We start from the raw sequence: 15900 nt of genomic DNA on the forward strand, positions 1-15900 counted from the left end.
CATTTTATATAACCTCTACTTTTCCTTTTGGTCATTTCATCTTCATTCCTTATTGCTCCTGTTTTTTAAGATTTGCTCTTAACTACATGAACTCAAATGGTTGCAATGTCTGTCTTTGCGGTTTTTTTGTAAGCATAAAGGAAACCAGTTTTCTACTAACTAAACATCCATGTTACCCCTTACACTGTTGTATGAATGAACACTTTAGTTCAAAGAATATCCCATTAGTAAATCATCTTAAAAGTAGAATAAAGTATTGGTTTTAGCAAAAGCCTATAAAGAACTGGTTTATTCATCAATAGAAAGTGTAATAAATACTGAATCAACAGCTCATTGGCCTGAGAAATTACTATAAAAACATTTCAATGAATCTGTTATAAGAAAATATGCACAATGTGACAACTCCAACTTTCACACGCACGTTGAGAATATCTCCCGCAGTTTCACGCTTGAATCGGCAAAACTGAGAAGCTGCTACGTCAAAGATAGTTACTAACATCAACAAGTGTTTAGCAATTAAGAATCTTTGCGTATGTAAAAGGGCTGCCAGTCAGTTGGAACAGGATATTTCCTTGTGGAGCAGCAAAAAGGGTTGGTGATCTCCTTTGTTTTGATTCTGTTAAAATATATTTATGTTTGTATTCTGTAGTATTACCACCATATTGGCAGCTTGCAGCTGTTGATATTGTAGTCTGTTTCATATCATAAGTATTAAAGAGCAAGTTACAAGCAGCACGGCGAGTAGCATCATATAATATATGTTGTACTGGAACTGTGCTGGAACTGTACTGGAACTGTACTAGTACATGCTAGTACTATATTATAGTAGCGCTGTCAGTTCTGATAACCTGATAGGCTAGTTGGTACAGAAGGATTAAAATTAGCATGAAAATTTGTCCTGCAGATCGCTTTAGTTAGCCATTTACAATTTTAAGAAAAATGTCACACTCGCAGCTTCAACATTTTTGGTATGCTGATCATGTGTAGTTTTTTTACATACAAGTTACTTGAAGAAGCCCTAATTGGTTTATAACAGAGACTGAGCTCCTGCCTGATTCCTTGTGTAAGAGATGCTACTATACTGATGGTATTTAACTTCGAAGTTTGCATCAGCAAAATAACTAAAAAAATTTTAATGAAAATGCCGAGAATGCATACAAATGATAAAAACTAAGTGAAGTAGGAACAATCCCGAGTGGTTGTTTTGTTCTTAACTATCATTCAGCTGCTTGTTCAAATGTGACACAACAGAGCAGTTGGAAAGCACCTGCAGCCCACAAGTATGACCAGGCCAATCAGTATTTTTGAGGAATCGCGACTCTCTACTGATGTTTTGGAAGTTGAAGAGTTTGCCCTACCCCAAGCTCGGCTTAGCTTATTTGCACCTAACTTTCCTTAAGTGAGCAGAAAAATTGAGCCTATTTAGCATATTTCAGGGGCCACTACTTTGCTCAAGGTATGCACTTATCGTGATTTAAATATTATCACTACTGAAGCACAGTCATGGATAAAGTGATAGATTACACTATTGAAGTAGGTCACTGCTTCCCTATTATTGTATATCATACCCTACAGGAAGAAAGAAAACATCTCAAACACCCACCTTTGAGGTGACTATAAACGACATCATTTGTCTATAAAGTCATTATAAGTACACATATGTATAACACAGTATCTTTATCAACATTACAGATAAGAAAAAGAAATATGATCCAACATACAATCAAAACCAGCTTCATTAACTGTATCCATAAAAGTATAAAATGCATCTGAAATCCAAAAAGAAATTTAAGTTTTTAATTAAACTATAAACCTTTTTCGACTGATTATGTCAAATCATATGATACTGAACAATAAAATCACATGAAATTAATAAATAACAATATATTCAAACTGATCAGCAACATTAACTCAGCAGCAGAATATTGAAAAAAAACTTTGATCTTCGAAACAAAAATATATAAAAGATTTTTGCCGATTTTATTAATAAAATATGAGGCCTGGATTAATGGTAACAACGAGCATATTTTGGAGTACTCATCTTTTTGTGGCGACCTTTGAAACAGGAGACAACAACTCTCGGCTCCTGTGTAATGTGCAGCTGGCCCATACATTGTATATTCGCTCTTCAGAGCAGCAACAGCAGAAAAGCCAGTCTTACTACTCTTACACAAGTAAGAAGCTCCAAATGGAAGAAAAGTTTGTCCTAAATGTAGATATTGCCTTTTCATATTTAGCCTGAGTTTACAGTGTCTGGGATGTAAACATTAGTCTGAGTGTAGAGTCAGATGTGATGTTGATAAAATGCTCCTCCCCTTCAGACCTGAGACCAGTTGTATCTGGTGGATTAAAATTATCTCTTATCCAGTCAAACAAAGAACTGTTTTCAGGGAAGCACTTTGTAACAAATCCCAACAGTAATGAAACGCGCTGGGTAAAATATAGAATCACTGAGGTGTCATCATAGTGAATAGTGTCAACAGGTGTCTGCAGGTTCTCAAATGACTCAATATGTTTAATAAAGTCATCAGGCCGCATTGCAAGCTTTTGAGTAAAAAAGCTGATGTTGCCTGTGGAATGCGGGAGGTATTGACCTTTTCTTTAAAACTGCAGATTTAGTTACAAATTTAGTCTAAATATGACACTCAGGCAGACCAGCTTTATCAGAAACTTCTCATCATTAAACCTTCTGCTTCTTCATATTTATGCTCTTGCTTCAAAAACCTTCTTATTTCCTCTCAGAGTTCAAAAACTAGAGACCACACTTTGTCGGATCACAGCCACCTTGCTTTACGGTGAAATAGTGCAACTTTCTGTTCAACTACCACTTTCCCTCAGGCAGCGGAGAAGACTTTTGTTTTATTAGTCTGGTCTCCATTAAATTGGCTACACTCGCCATGCCAGTCATGACATCATAATTCAAAGAAAAGGTGCCATGATGCCAGTGCTTCTATAGAACTATAGTGTAGTGACACCTGATGTGCCAGGGCTGAAGCATTACACTGGGCTGACAGACAGATGTTTCCATTGGACCCTATAGTTGTCTGGCGCTTTATGTCAAGGTTGCATCTTTAAGAGAGAAACAGCTTAGAGCGTTTCAACAACAAAAAACTTCTGAATATGACACAAAAGGAAAGCAAGATCTATCCATAGACAAGGGAGACAGAGCTGGTCGCTAAGGCCATTTCCATGGCACAAAAATGGTACATCGCACGGTTTTTTCGTTTTCAGACAGCGAAACTGAATCACGACAGAATTAGAGCAGTGTAGCTGTTTACATAATGAGGGCGTGTCGCTATGTTATCACTGTATGGAAAACTAGTATTTGTATAATACAGCACGTCCACTCAGCATTCAGTGAAACTTTTATCCTGAGAGTCCAATATCCTTCTCTAATCCCTGTCATGGTCTGTGAACCAACAATGCAAACACTGATGCAGCTCTCCCACTTTAGCCTATTTTCAGTCAAGAAGCAGTCCAGCATTTGAATAGCTCTTCATCTGTGACTCTGTCTCTGACATTTTTTACCATAAGTATATCCCCACACCAAGACTTTGTCCCATCAAAATGTACATATATCAGCAATAAAGAATCATTTTTGCTTCCAGTTGCTTCATCGAATTGTAAGTCAAACCTTTGCTTTGCAGTCCTCTACAGCAATGTCAATTAATAAGTCTGGCAACAGTCTCATGGGAGGAGGGTTTTTATTTCTGCAGTACTTGTGTCATCCAGCATGACAGAGAGCACATCTAAAGATGCAGGCAGTATAATAAGCTACTATGCTAGGGTATAGGTTTTTTGCATTGAGAACCTTAGTATTTCATCTTATATGATGCCAACAGTAATAGCTAGTATACTGAAACAGCATGCACAATGTGGGACGATTATCAGAGTGATTGTAGTGTCATGTCTTCAAGTGATGCATTAATTTGATAGGCTCCATTTTGCCTGCTCTCACTAAATGTTATGGGAAGCCAACACTACATATGCTTCGTCATATTTCCTTGTCTTTCTTTTTGGGAGACTTTTGTTTGTCTTTTTATATTCACCTTTCAACCTGTCTGTCTTCCCATCCTCATTAAATATTGTTAATATTGTTCACTGTGTCACTTGAGTGTCAACTCACTACACTTCATACTCCTGCTCTATGCTGTGTGAACGGTGGGCATGCTCAGTACAAACAAATCCTTACACCAATGAGTGAATGCTCCCTGGGAACATTCTGACATGGAGAGCACCACTGCCATTTTAGTATAGTGGAGGTGCAACTGTACTTTGTTTTAGGATAGTCAAAAAAAGAAAAAAACATGTTTTCCGAGGTCAAGTACTTCTCTTTTGATAGAGCCTCGCGCCACTCACAGAGGGTGCGCCCCACTATTTGAGAAGCACTGATGTAGGTAAATGCAGTCTACTCAACATATTACAGAAGTAAAATTATGAAATGATGTTGGTCATTTGAACATCCAGGATCCATCAACATGAAGATGCTTCCAACTCGATTTGTTTATAATTCAAGCAATAGTGGTAACTAAAAGATTTTGGTAATTGCATATTTTGACATTCTACAAAAATTAAGCCATCAATCAACTCGTTATAACGTTACAAAGTCTCACCAAAGGAAGGCAACTTTTACCATAGAAAGTGAACATGTTTAGACTGATTCACTTGTTATTTATAAAAAGTAATACAACTTCTTTGTTAAAGTTCTATTCATCTCGTTGCTAATAATTTAGTGAAAGGGAAGATGGGCCAAAGATTGACACATTAAAAAAAGGTTTTACTAATTTGGCTATACAAAACAGACTGGTGTATGCAGCTGGTAAAGAAAATCAATATCTAGCAATTACTAACGCTTATAAAATGCTGACTTTGGCGGCAGCTGTACATAAAGCTGATTATCTAATCAGCTCCTTTTAGTAACTACTTGACAGCTCAGAAAACTATAATTAATTGAAAATACTGGCTGCGCCTCATTTAATTTATAACTGATCTTATTCTTCAAGAAAACTGTGACAGCAATCAATCTATGGTGGGTTTATTACTAACCTCAAGTACACAGCAATAATTTACTTTGCAGAGAACAGTCTGGCAGCAGCGTAGGACGAGGTGAGCATAAGGACTTTTTACTCTATTTTAGATTTTATGCTTATATTTGAAATATAAATTAAGTTTATGTGACTTTATGATTTTTTTAGCAGAAAACTTTCCTATAAATTAAATTGAAATTCATTTTTTAGAAGTAAGTATTGTAAAAAGTTTTTTCTAATAGTCATGCTAGTTTTATATAAATATTTAGGGTCCTGTAACCAACAACCATAACATATAATTTCTACAAAAGTTATGGATAGCTAAGCTATAACATGAAGAGCTATGATGTTTAGCTAAGTTATAACATGTAGAGCTAAATGTATAGCTAAGTTATAACATATAGAGCTACATGTATAGCTAAGTTATGGCATGTAGAGCTACATGTATAGCTAAGGTATAACATTAAAGAGCTATGAATTATAACTAGTGTCTGATGTTTAGAAATGTATCAGACTTCATAACTCAACAAACCAAATACCTGCACCATCAATGAATACTCTCTGGTCGTAGATTAATGTACCAACCATTAATGTGGTTAAAAACCTTTACCTCAGCAAAAACAAATTTTATTCACAATTATTTTTACTTTTCTGTTTAACTTTGTTCAAATTTATTGCATTAATTGTCTTGTTTGTGCATGTTACTCCAATTTATATCAGAGGTATACTGGCGGCTTCCATGATGTGAATTGAAATTTGAGTATATCTTTTCTCTTTATGACATGATTTCGAAAACATTTAAATTACACGATTTAATTTATTCTACTTGATTAATTAAAACATCATTTGAAAATAAAAACTGCAAAGATTTTCATAAAAAGAGTGACTTTTGATAAGTTCAATTATATGAAAATGACTATTTCTCTGTAATTCAAATGATCTACTGAATACTGGCTGACATGAGGATGCTACTCAACGGAGTTGTCTCCTCTCATATTCTATGTTTACTATCATCAAGCTCATATGCTCTAGTCTTTGTTTTTTAAAGTTTATATCTAAACTTGTCAAATACATTGGTAAAGGGAGACAAATACAAAATAACAAGGAGTTATTAAGCTTGGTAGAAAGAGGTATGTAACCATTAAATCTGTATTGTTATTGTGTTTTTTACTAAATGGGGTTAATCAAATAAAAAATCTATTGCGATGTAATGAGTCTTTTTTGTGTTTTACAGCTTATGGAGTTTAGCCAATCACAGACCAAGCCGGTACTGGATGTCAATGGAAAGTTTATTTACAATGCTACCGTATACAACGGTCACAATTACTGTGTATTTACAAATCTTACAGAAAGATTAGATGAATATAGAAAATCATTTCCTGTTCAAGATGGAGACATCTATTTACTCAATTATCCCAAATCAGGTAAAAGGTCAAATACCTGAAGTTAGACTAAGCACTTTATCATTGTATTTTAGCGTTTATGTTTACATTTAAAATATATATTTGACTTTCTGCTATTTTAGCAAAACGTTCTTGTCGCATATTAAATTAGAATTAATTTTTTGAATATAATAATATGCAACGTAGAAAGTGCTTTAGTTTAGGTTGTTAATTTAAATTAATTAGTTTTAAGATTGCATGTTATTTTAGGAGACCTTATATTTAAAAAAGTTTCAGACCGCAGGCTAACTTTAACAAGGTTCTTGAGTCTTTCAACAGTATTAAACAATTTTTCAACAATATTTTTCTCAGAATAGCAATACTTGTTAATCATACAAGCAACCAGTCAGTTTATGACTGTATCGACAGCACTCTCTGTTTGGGATTGAATTGTGTTACTGCTCCAACTCAAACCAGCAAAATTATTACAAAGTGTTTCACTACAAAATTATTTCTGATCAAAAGTTGTCTGCTCTTAAATCCTTGTTACTAAGCTCCTCTGTCTCACCTTCTTTAAAGACATCAACCCCATCTGTTTAAAAATTAGTATGTCTGGTGATCTCTAGGAACTCACTGGATGTGGGAAATTTTGATGATGCTGACTCGTGGATCAGCAGCATCTAGACCAGAACATAAACATGAAATGATGCTTGAGATAGGGTTTGATTCGTCAGCGCAAGAAATTAAAGGTCGAAGAATTATCAATACTCACCTTTTGTATGAAGACATGCCTCCGGATATACTGAACAACTCGAGGTCTGTATCTTATACAGTAGACACTACTTAAACATACATAATATACATAACAAAATCATTTTAGAGAATATTTACGTTATGGGATTTTACCTTATACAAACTGTAAAATACATACAAATTGACTGATATATCTCAAGATCATTCAATCTCACCACTTGAACCCATTAAAGTGGAGAAAGGTTACATCAAATTTTTGAATTACTGACTGTATAGTACCTGTAGCATAATTGGTTTGCATCAACATCTTCCTCTTTTTACTTTTCACTTTCATATGGTTTAGGGTCCATGATTACGGTTAATTTATGTTAAAGGTTGACTTGCAACAGAATTCACATTACAGTTATTTGATATCAAAAGATTCACCATGTCTTACTATGTTGTGTTATACATGTAAGTGAAAATATGTGGGAATGTGATTACAAGCTCTTAAAAGCTAAAAAATGAACAGTTAATCGCAGCCACACAAGACTACCGTAGTTTGGATTCTCTTTTCAAAACGGCTCAAATGTGACGTAGTTGTGGGAGATGGTTTCTGTTTACACTTTCATGCAACCTTATCCGTCGAAATATTTTCACAAATATACTTCACGCATTCAATAAAACCATGTCTATTGTTCTTACGCGTCTATTTTATCATCATTGTAATGCTGTCACTTTTAGCAGTGATATCTTATAACTTACCGTAAAATTTATTTAATTTTTTAACCTTACCCTGAAGGAGTACATATCATTGTCTGATAATCAAGACGAGCCTGTTGGTCACCTGTGATAATCGAAAAGTGCTGCAAAAATTATTTTCGAAGTATTGGGTCACATGATCAGATTACGACTTGACGATTAGTCCAAGCCGAAACAAAACTGTAAAGTAGCGAGCGTCTATATTTGATAAGGGGTCTTCGGTAAAACCTGAAGTGTTTGTCATAAACTAGTGCTACGATAAGTTTTAAATTGAGCTTTTTATTGGCCTTTCAATTCACGTGAGAACATCACGTGACAAGACAATAACCAAACTGTAATCACTACATCAGATAAATAAACAGATTCCAATCTACGGCGGCTTTTCATTTTTGAGCTTTTAAGAGCTTGTAATCCCATTTCCACATGTTTTGCACCTACAACACAGGAGAGTAAGACATGGTGAATCTTTTGAACCAAATAACTGTTATGTGAATTTTGTTGCAAGTCAAACGCATGCCTTCAATGTCAATTTCAGTTGAAATCAATTTCTTTCAATGTTTTCTAAACAGCAAGGTCTATGTTGCAGAGAAAAATAACTGTATAGATTTAAAACAAAGTAAAACAAAATTATATATTTACTTTATTAATAGTGGTGTTTGTCCATTTGTTTGTCCAAAACCAGGAATAAAAGATTGTTTTCAATGAGACTCCAACTCTTGACTTTCAGCTTGGTAGACTGACACTATAACCCCTGCACTAGTTGACCTCCTTTAAGTGATTTTGAATAATTTTTTCAGTTACTTATTTTTGTGGTTTATCAGTGCATCTGCCAATCACTTGTGACACACTAGATTGCCAGGGTATTAGTATATATATAATATAGAGATACCACTATATGTTATTTTTCTACCAAATGTGGCGAAAGAGAAATTTTTTTTAAGGTTACTTATGGGACTCTCATTATTCATATAGAATTTGAGAACTTGCATTGACTTGACGCTTTACGTTATATGGAATTTCTTACGTAATATGAAGCAAAGACTTTACATGAATCAAAAGGGGAATTTGGTTTACGTTATAGGAGCATCTACTGTAGTTACACTTGATTGGTCTTCAGGTTTGACCAGGTCAGCCTAACCAGCAGAGGGTTTTATAAACAGAATGTTTTGTTGATCTGCTGCCTCATGAGTGTAATTTGAGGCAAGTGTGGTGATGAATTCTTTATTGAATACACATTTTGCAAGTTTGGCCAAGGAGTTGTCTTCTATTATATTTTTAGTTGTTTCTCTTCCTTATTTTGTTTAGAGTTATCTTACTACGCATGAGGTTTCCTGTTTGGTAACCAACCTTTGCTTCATGTAGTTTTTAAAATTATGTTTATCTATGCACCTGGTGGTGCTATTTAAAATTAGTCCTAGTAAATAATAATGTTTACTGGCACTCCAAATATGCAATTGATAGGCACAGTTGACAGTGTGTCGGTCTACCAAACTGAATGTTGTGAGTTCAAATTCCTTGTTATGCAATCTTTTTTCCAGCATTTAGCTGTAGCTTTAAACAGACTAACAGACAGACAGACATTGATTTTATTATAATAAAGACTAGCGGAATGCTCGGCATTGCATGGGTATTAAAAATCAGCTTATAAACAACGAGAAGTAATATAGTTGCCTGCCACTTGCTATTAGCCTGGCACATTACCAATGACTAATTTGAGTAAGCTTACTAGTACAAGCTAACTACTTGCTCTCACGGTTGAGCACGCATAAAATGGAGAGCGGTAGCGTATTTGCACCCATTTAACAACATATATCGCCTAATGAGTCAATCGAGCTAGTTTGGCCTAATTGACAGGGATTAGACTGGTGATTGAGAGGGTCCGAGATTACATCCTCTGCATTCGCATTCTTTATTCCAAGAATGTAATAGTTATAGCTGGACAAACACACAGACACACAAACTTTGAAAAATATACAAATATAGATTTCACGCACCTAGTTGTGGTAAACAAAATAAGCGTTATCAAAAGTCTTTCCAACTGGTGTCATTTGCAGCCAACTATAAAGATCTGTTGCTTTAACTTCATGAATAAAATGTAACCAAATAACGAACACTTGTAGTAGCTAAGTTGTGCAATGTTTGTCTTCTTTAGAGGGAAAATCATACAAGTTCACCGGAACCCTGCAGATATTGCCGTGTCATTTTATCACCATAACAAATTGGACGTTAATGGAACAGCCCTGGCATATGATTGGGATGATTACATCAGCAAGCTATTCTGGGACGAAGAGAGAAGTATATATGTATAGCATTTGTAAAGATGTTTTAGCTCGAGTCCTAACATGGTTGATGTAAAGGTAGGAAGGGCTGACGCCTCCTCTCTGACCAATAAAAAAATTCATCACGTATTTTGCTATCCTAGCTCTAGTAACACTGTTACTCTCCCAACATTGAAACTCTAACACACTGGAAATTACTGAAAGACACAGTAATAATAAGAAACCTATAGGGGAGCCAGAGAAGCAGCCAAACATGTATTATGAATAGAGGCTAACAATCTACTGGAAAAGTTTAATAGAAGTTTTGTTACAATACTTGCTACTTCTGTTGCTTATGTATGTAACAAAAGACTCAACACTAATCTAATGGATTGCCCATAAAAAACATGTTCGCTGTATAAAAGTCATATAACCAGTTTATAAGAATCAATTGAGCTGAAAATTTTTTAACGAATTGTATAGTCTCTATAAACTTACTTAATTTCTCCTGTAGCCCATAGACATCTATAGTAGTGAACTATAATGTTATTAACATGTATTAACAATTACATTGTATTCTTGTAGTGATAAGCTCTACTTGGAGTGTTTACACTTGTGATTGGTGGACACGGTGTCATGGGAATTCCAACTACATGCCAGTTTTCTATGAGGAATTGAAGGAGGTAAAAGTAAGAGTAATACCAGTTGATAGTTTTTATAAACATATGATGATAAACTATAGCACATCCTCTGACAGCAAATACTGATCCAACACAAGCAAACAGTAAACATTATATATATAGCTTGCAAGATAACATAACTACCAAAAACTTCAACTTTCGTGTTATAAAAATAGATCTCTGTATGTAAGTTTAGGATTCAATATCTTATGTATTTTACTAGAATTTTACAGATTTGATTTTTAGTAAATTCCTTCATTTTTATATTTTCTTTGTCAGTTGGGAGGATTTTAAATGGATTTGATACAAAGAAAAACAGAAAAATCAGACCTCATTATTATTAAATGGTTTCACTATCAACAGACTTTTAACAGTTTCATAGAAAGTACAATCTCTACTAAACCTTCATCCATAATTGACTCATTGATACCACCTCTAATCTACTAGCTCAGTATAATCTCTGTGTATGTTATAGGACCCTGTGAAGGTTATTAGAGAGATTGCTAAATTTCTAGAAGTGGAGGCAGAGCAAGAATTATTGGAGCAGATTGCAGCCGAGACATCAATTGAGAAGATGAAAGTTAGTAAGAGAGAAAGAGAAGTTGAGGAATTAGGAGACTCTTTTGTTGAAGGCTATTCTATGTATAGAAAAGGTTAGTTAGTGTATCATAGTTTGTAGATAGAGTTTATTTAAAGAGGTCTCATATATTATATTATAAAATATAATAATAAAGCACATTATAACATTGAAAGAAATTATATTAAACGATATTATAATATATTATATTGCATTATATTATAGCATATTATATTATGTAATATTACATTATGTTGTATTATATTATGTTAATATAGAATATGTTACTCTTAGCTACAACATATCATACCGTATTTGTCATATATTTTATAGTACCTTGTTACATCATGTTTCGTTATTTATTATTATAGCATATCTACAATCTAATATTATATTGTATTCTAATGTAATGTACTAAAACCTATAAAGCTGCATTACATTATTTTATTAAATTTGGCGTTGCACTGAACTGTACAGAAACATACCAAAATATTATATTTCAATTTGTATAATAAGTTGAATTATGTATAGTACAATAAATCGGCTACTGCTAGTTAATACACTGACTGAGAGATGACAAAACCTACTTGTTATCTTACTAAGTAAAAATAAAGATACATTCACAACTTACTTGACAACCTTGTACGGAGCAAATACGATGGATTTGATTCAATATGCTATGGCAAAACTGCATAATGTAAACTACCTTAAAAAGATTTTTTGTGGATCTTAAATTGCCATTGGTTTTGAGTTAATTTAGTAAACACGTCTGTGAAACTACGGTAATAACTTATGCATATTATAACAAGTGGAAAGTACACAAAACTCACTTGGAAAAACTGCCACTTTTACAGTAAAAACTACACATTTGACTTACTTTTATAGTAACTGACATATTGATTACTGGGATACATATTAATTTACATTTAGCAGAAATTATGCACTTTAATCAGTGATCATGATCATCTGGCTGAAAATGCATATCATATATATTTTAGGAGTTGTGGGTGACTGGCGGAATCACTTTACTGAAGAGCAACATGAGCAGTTTATAGAGCATTACAATCAAGAACTGCGGAATCATCCAGAACTTCATCAGAGATTCATCAAGTACTTACAGTTCTGACTATGTGGTGCTATACATGAATGAATAAGGGCTCAAAATCTAACAGCACTTTTTGAGGAATTTAAAACAAAAAGCCTTGGCTAGTACGAAGGCAGTCCTGAGATCTGTATGTTGTCAAAATCAATGCCATATTTAAAGATATTTAATACATGTATATTCATGAAATCATTATATGGAATCAACCTGAATAATAAAAATGTGTTGGTTAAACATGTTCCAGAAACAAATCCAAAAAAACAAACATGATTATTTATGGCCATCCATATTTAATTAGGGAGCATACCAGTTGTTAACAGAGGGTCGATGTAACGAATAAACTGTAATCGTCTTCCCTGATTGTTCTATAAAGAAACATGGTGAGTAACTTACATGTGATACTATATAAAACCATGGTGAGTAACTTACATGTGATACTATATAGAACCATGGTGAGTAACTTACATGTGATACTATATGGAATCACGGTGAGTAACTTACATGTGATACTATATAGAATCATGGTGAGTAACTTACATGTGATACTATGTAAACATATATACATATGATACTTGAAATGTAAACAAAATTGTGCATTGGTTTTATATTATTACTATATTAATAATATTGGTAATTCTAATAATATCAGTGCATTTTACTTCTAATATTGGCCAATATTGCATTTCTCCTATTGCAGGGGGAGAGATATAAACATATAATCTTTTCCTTTCATTATTGCTGTTTGTTGTATATAATAACATCCACACCCAGTACATTACAGCTACCATTGCAGTTATCCTATTGCACTGCAGTGCCATTTGACTGCTAATGTTGCATTTCTCAATCATCAGTACCCTTTCTTTTTTCCAATTTCACTTTGGTCGTGGGCTGTATGACAGTGGAATTTCTAGTGAAGTAAAAGGGAAACCTATATGTTTGATATGCAATAATTCAGTTGCTATAAACAAGGTAGCAAATGTCAAAAGGCATTACACTCAAAACCATCCTGACTATGACAGAAGATTTCCTTCAGGTACACCTAGGAGGCAAGAACAGCTTTATAGATTGACAAGGCAGACTAATGAAGAAATGGCTATGATGAGGGGAGCTACAAGCTTGCAATAAAGAGCAGCTACTGCTGGTTATGAGGTTTGTTATAAAATTGCTAAGGCAATGGCTCCATACAGCCACAGCGAACTGTTCAAAGAATGCATGGTTTCAGCCGTTCAAGCGCTCTACCCTGAAAAGCTAGATATTCAGCAAGGGGTTCAGTCAGTACCGCTATCTAGGAATACGTGTGCACGACGGATAGAAGCTATTGCCAATCATGTGACTGAAGGTGTCATATATAACTTGAACAGGTGTGAATCATTTTCAATTGCAGTAGATGAAAGTACTGTCATAAACAATGTTGCTCAGCTGAGTGTGTTGATTCGGTATTATCTCAACAACAGGTTTAGTGAGGACCTTGCAGCAGTTATTCCACTGACAGAACGTATGACTGGAGAAAATATATATCAGGCATTCAAGGCTTACATGGACTCCCATAAAGTGTCAATGCATAAGATAATTTCTGTAGCGACAAGTGGCGTCCCAGATATAGTGGGTGTATATTCTGTTATTTTGTTAATCACCTGAAAGATAACAATCCTCAGCTGATTGCATTTCATTGTATCATACCCGAAGGCATTCTCTGTGCACAACTGAAAAATGAATATGAAAGTCTTATGCTGGACATAATGAAACTAATAAACTTTCTCAGATCAAAATCATCTTTACGAAACCGCCAGCTTAGAAGATTTCTACAAGAGTCTGATTCTCAGTATGATGAATGAAAAGGTAGACCGAGAGTATAGTATCTGTTTAAGCTCCAATTCTACTCCTTTTGCCATTCATGTTCCTCAACCTACCGCCTTTCCTCTTAGAGCTAAAGCTGATGAAGCATCAGAGAAAATGCTGGCTGACAAAGTTATAGCCCCTATAGAAGAACCTACTCCTTGGGTAGCACTAATGGTTGTAGTACTTAAGCCTAATCCAGAGTCGGTGAGAATATGTACTGACTACACTGCTTTGAATAAACACATACTTCGGGAAGTACATCCTATGTCTACAGTAGAAGATAGCTTAGCTAATTTAGAACGAGGCATGGTGTTCTCAAAAATCGATGCAAACAGCGGATTTTGGCAAATCCCTCTGTCCAATGAGTCTGGTAAGCTTACCACATTTCTTACACACAAAGGCAGGTTTCGTTATTTACGACTTGCTCAAGGTCTAAACAGTTCTCCAGAAATATTTCAAGCAGAGATGAACAGAATATTACCTGGGATTGAGGGCGTCATTATACACATAGATGATGTGCTGGTCTTTGGAAAAGACAAAAAGGACCATGACAATAGATTGCAAGAAGTGCTTGGGAGGATTTTAGAATCTGGCATGACACTTAATAAGTCTAAGTGCCAGTTTGGGGTGCCACAGGTTCAATTTCTTGGTCATATAATTGATAAGGCAGGAATTAATGCTGGTCCCAGGCTCCAAGGAAGCATGGACTTTCCTACACCCAAAACAGTTACAGAGGTTAAAAGTTTTCTAGGTCTAGCAAATCAGTTCACAAAATTCTCTAGTAAGTTAGCTGAAGTAAGTAAGCCCCTAAGAGATCTTCTTCATGCAGACGTCGCAAAAGGAGGATGATATTGGGGAGACAGTCAAACCATGGCTTTTCAAAATGTGAAAGACCTGTTCAAAGAACCACCTGTGCTTGCTACATATAGCTCTACAAGGCATACGTTTGTGACAGCGGATGCCTCTAATCAATTGGTAGGGGCAACACTCAGTCAGATTCAAGAGGATGGAACAAGAAGGCTAATTGCTACGGCCAGCCGGTCTCTTAGTGAAACTGAGCAGCGGTATGCTGCTATAGAGAAAGAAGCTCTCGGAGTTTGCTGGGAAATGAAGAAATTCTCTAAGTATGTTCTGAGCATGAAACGGGTAACCATTGAAACGGATCACAAGCCCCTCATTTCACTATTTGGAGATAAGTTCTTAGATAGACTCCCCACACGTGTTCAGGGTTTCAAGCTTAGACTTCAGAGGTATGACTATGTAATAACTCATATAAATGGAAAGCATGACATATCTGCGGATGCTGTGTCGAAACATACCTGTGCTAAACCAGATTTATCACACACATCTAGAGTTGAAGAGATAGAACACTACGGTGCTGAAATAGTTCATCTCAATAGATTAGATCGACGTTTAGAAGCTATGCATAAGAGACAGCAAAATGATGAGGTGTTTTTAAGGTCATATCATATGTAGAAAAAGGCTGGCCATCCTATCTTTCTTCTGTTGACAGTTCTAAAACTTTACTTTGATCAACAAGA

The 15900-nt window shown here is 34.9% G+C and overlaps 2 protein-coding genes across 2 annotated transcripts; both read left to right on the forward strand.

Annotated features, from left to right (window-relative positions):
- Positions 1-7159: 7159 nt before the first annotated feature.
- On the forward strand, positions 7160-12555 carry LOC137408724 (sulfotransferase 1B1-like). The gene is made up of 5 exons (XM_068095303.1): positions 7160-7225; positions 10056-10198; positions 10747-10844; positions 11317-11494; positions 12417-12555. Exons 1-5 carry the CDS (start codon positions 7197-7199, stop codon positions 12542-12544), a joined length of 576 nt encoding a protein of 191 aa, XP_067951404.1. The 5' UTR covers positions 7160-7196; the 3' UTR covers positions 12545-12555.
- Positions 12556-13693: 1138 nt separating this feature from the next.
- On the forward strand, positions 13694-14158 carry LOC137388052 (zinc finger BED domain-containing protein 5-like). The gene has a single exon (XM_068074572.1). It carries the CDS (start codon positions 13694-13696, stop codon positions 14156-14158), a length of 465 nt encoding a protein of 154 aa, XP_067930673.1.
- Positions 14159-15900: the final 1742 nt, after the last annotated feature.

Source organism: Watersipora subatra, chromosome 1 (genome assembly GCF_963576615.1).
Source record: "Watersipora subatra chromosome 1, tzWatSuba1.1, whole genome shotgun sequence".
Taxonomy (NCBI): domain Eukaryota; kingdom Metazoa; phylum Bryozoa; class Gymnolaemata; order Cheilostomatida; family Watersiporidae; genus Watersipora; species Watersipora subatra.

Bases quoted from the DNA above. Each gene is read 5' to 3' on its own strand.
- LOC137388052 (XM_068074572.1), top strand. From the start codon at position 13,694: ATGGCTCCATACAGCCACAGCGAACTGTTCAAAGAATGCATGGTTTCA.
- LOC137408724 (XM_068095303.1), top strand. From the start codon at position 7,197: ATGCCTCCGGATATACTGAACAACTCGAG. The intron at 10,199-10,746 runs GTATATATGTAT...GTATTCTTGTAG, and splicing joins ATTCTGGGACGAAGAGAGAA to TGATAAGCTCTACTTGGAGT. The intron at 11,495-12,416 runs GTTAGTTAGTGT...TATATATTTTAG, and splicing joins CTATTCTATGTATAGAAAAG to GAGTTGTGGGTGACTGGCGG.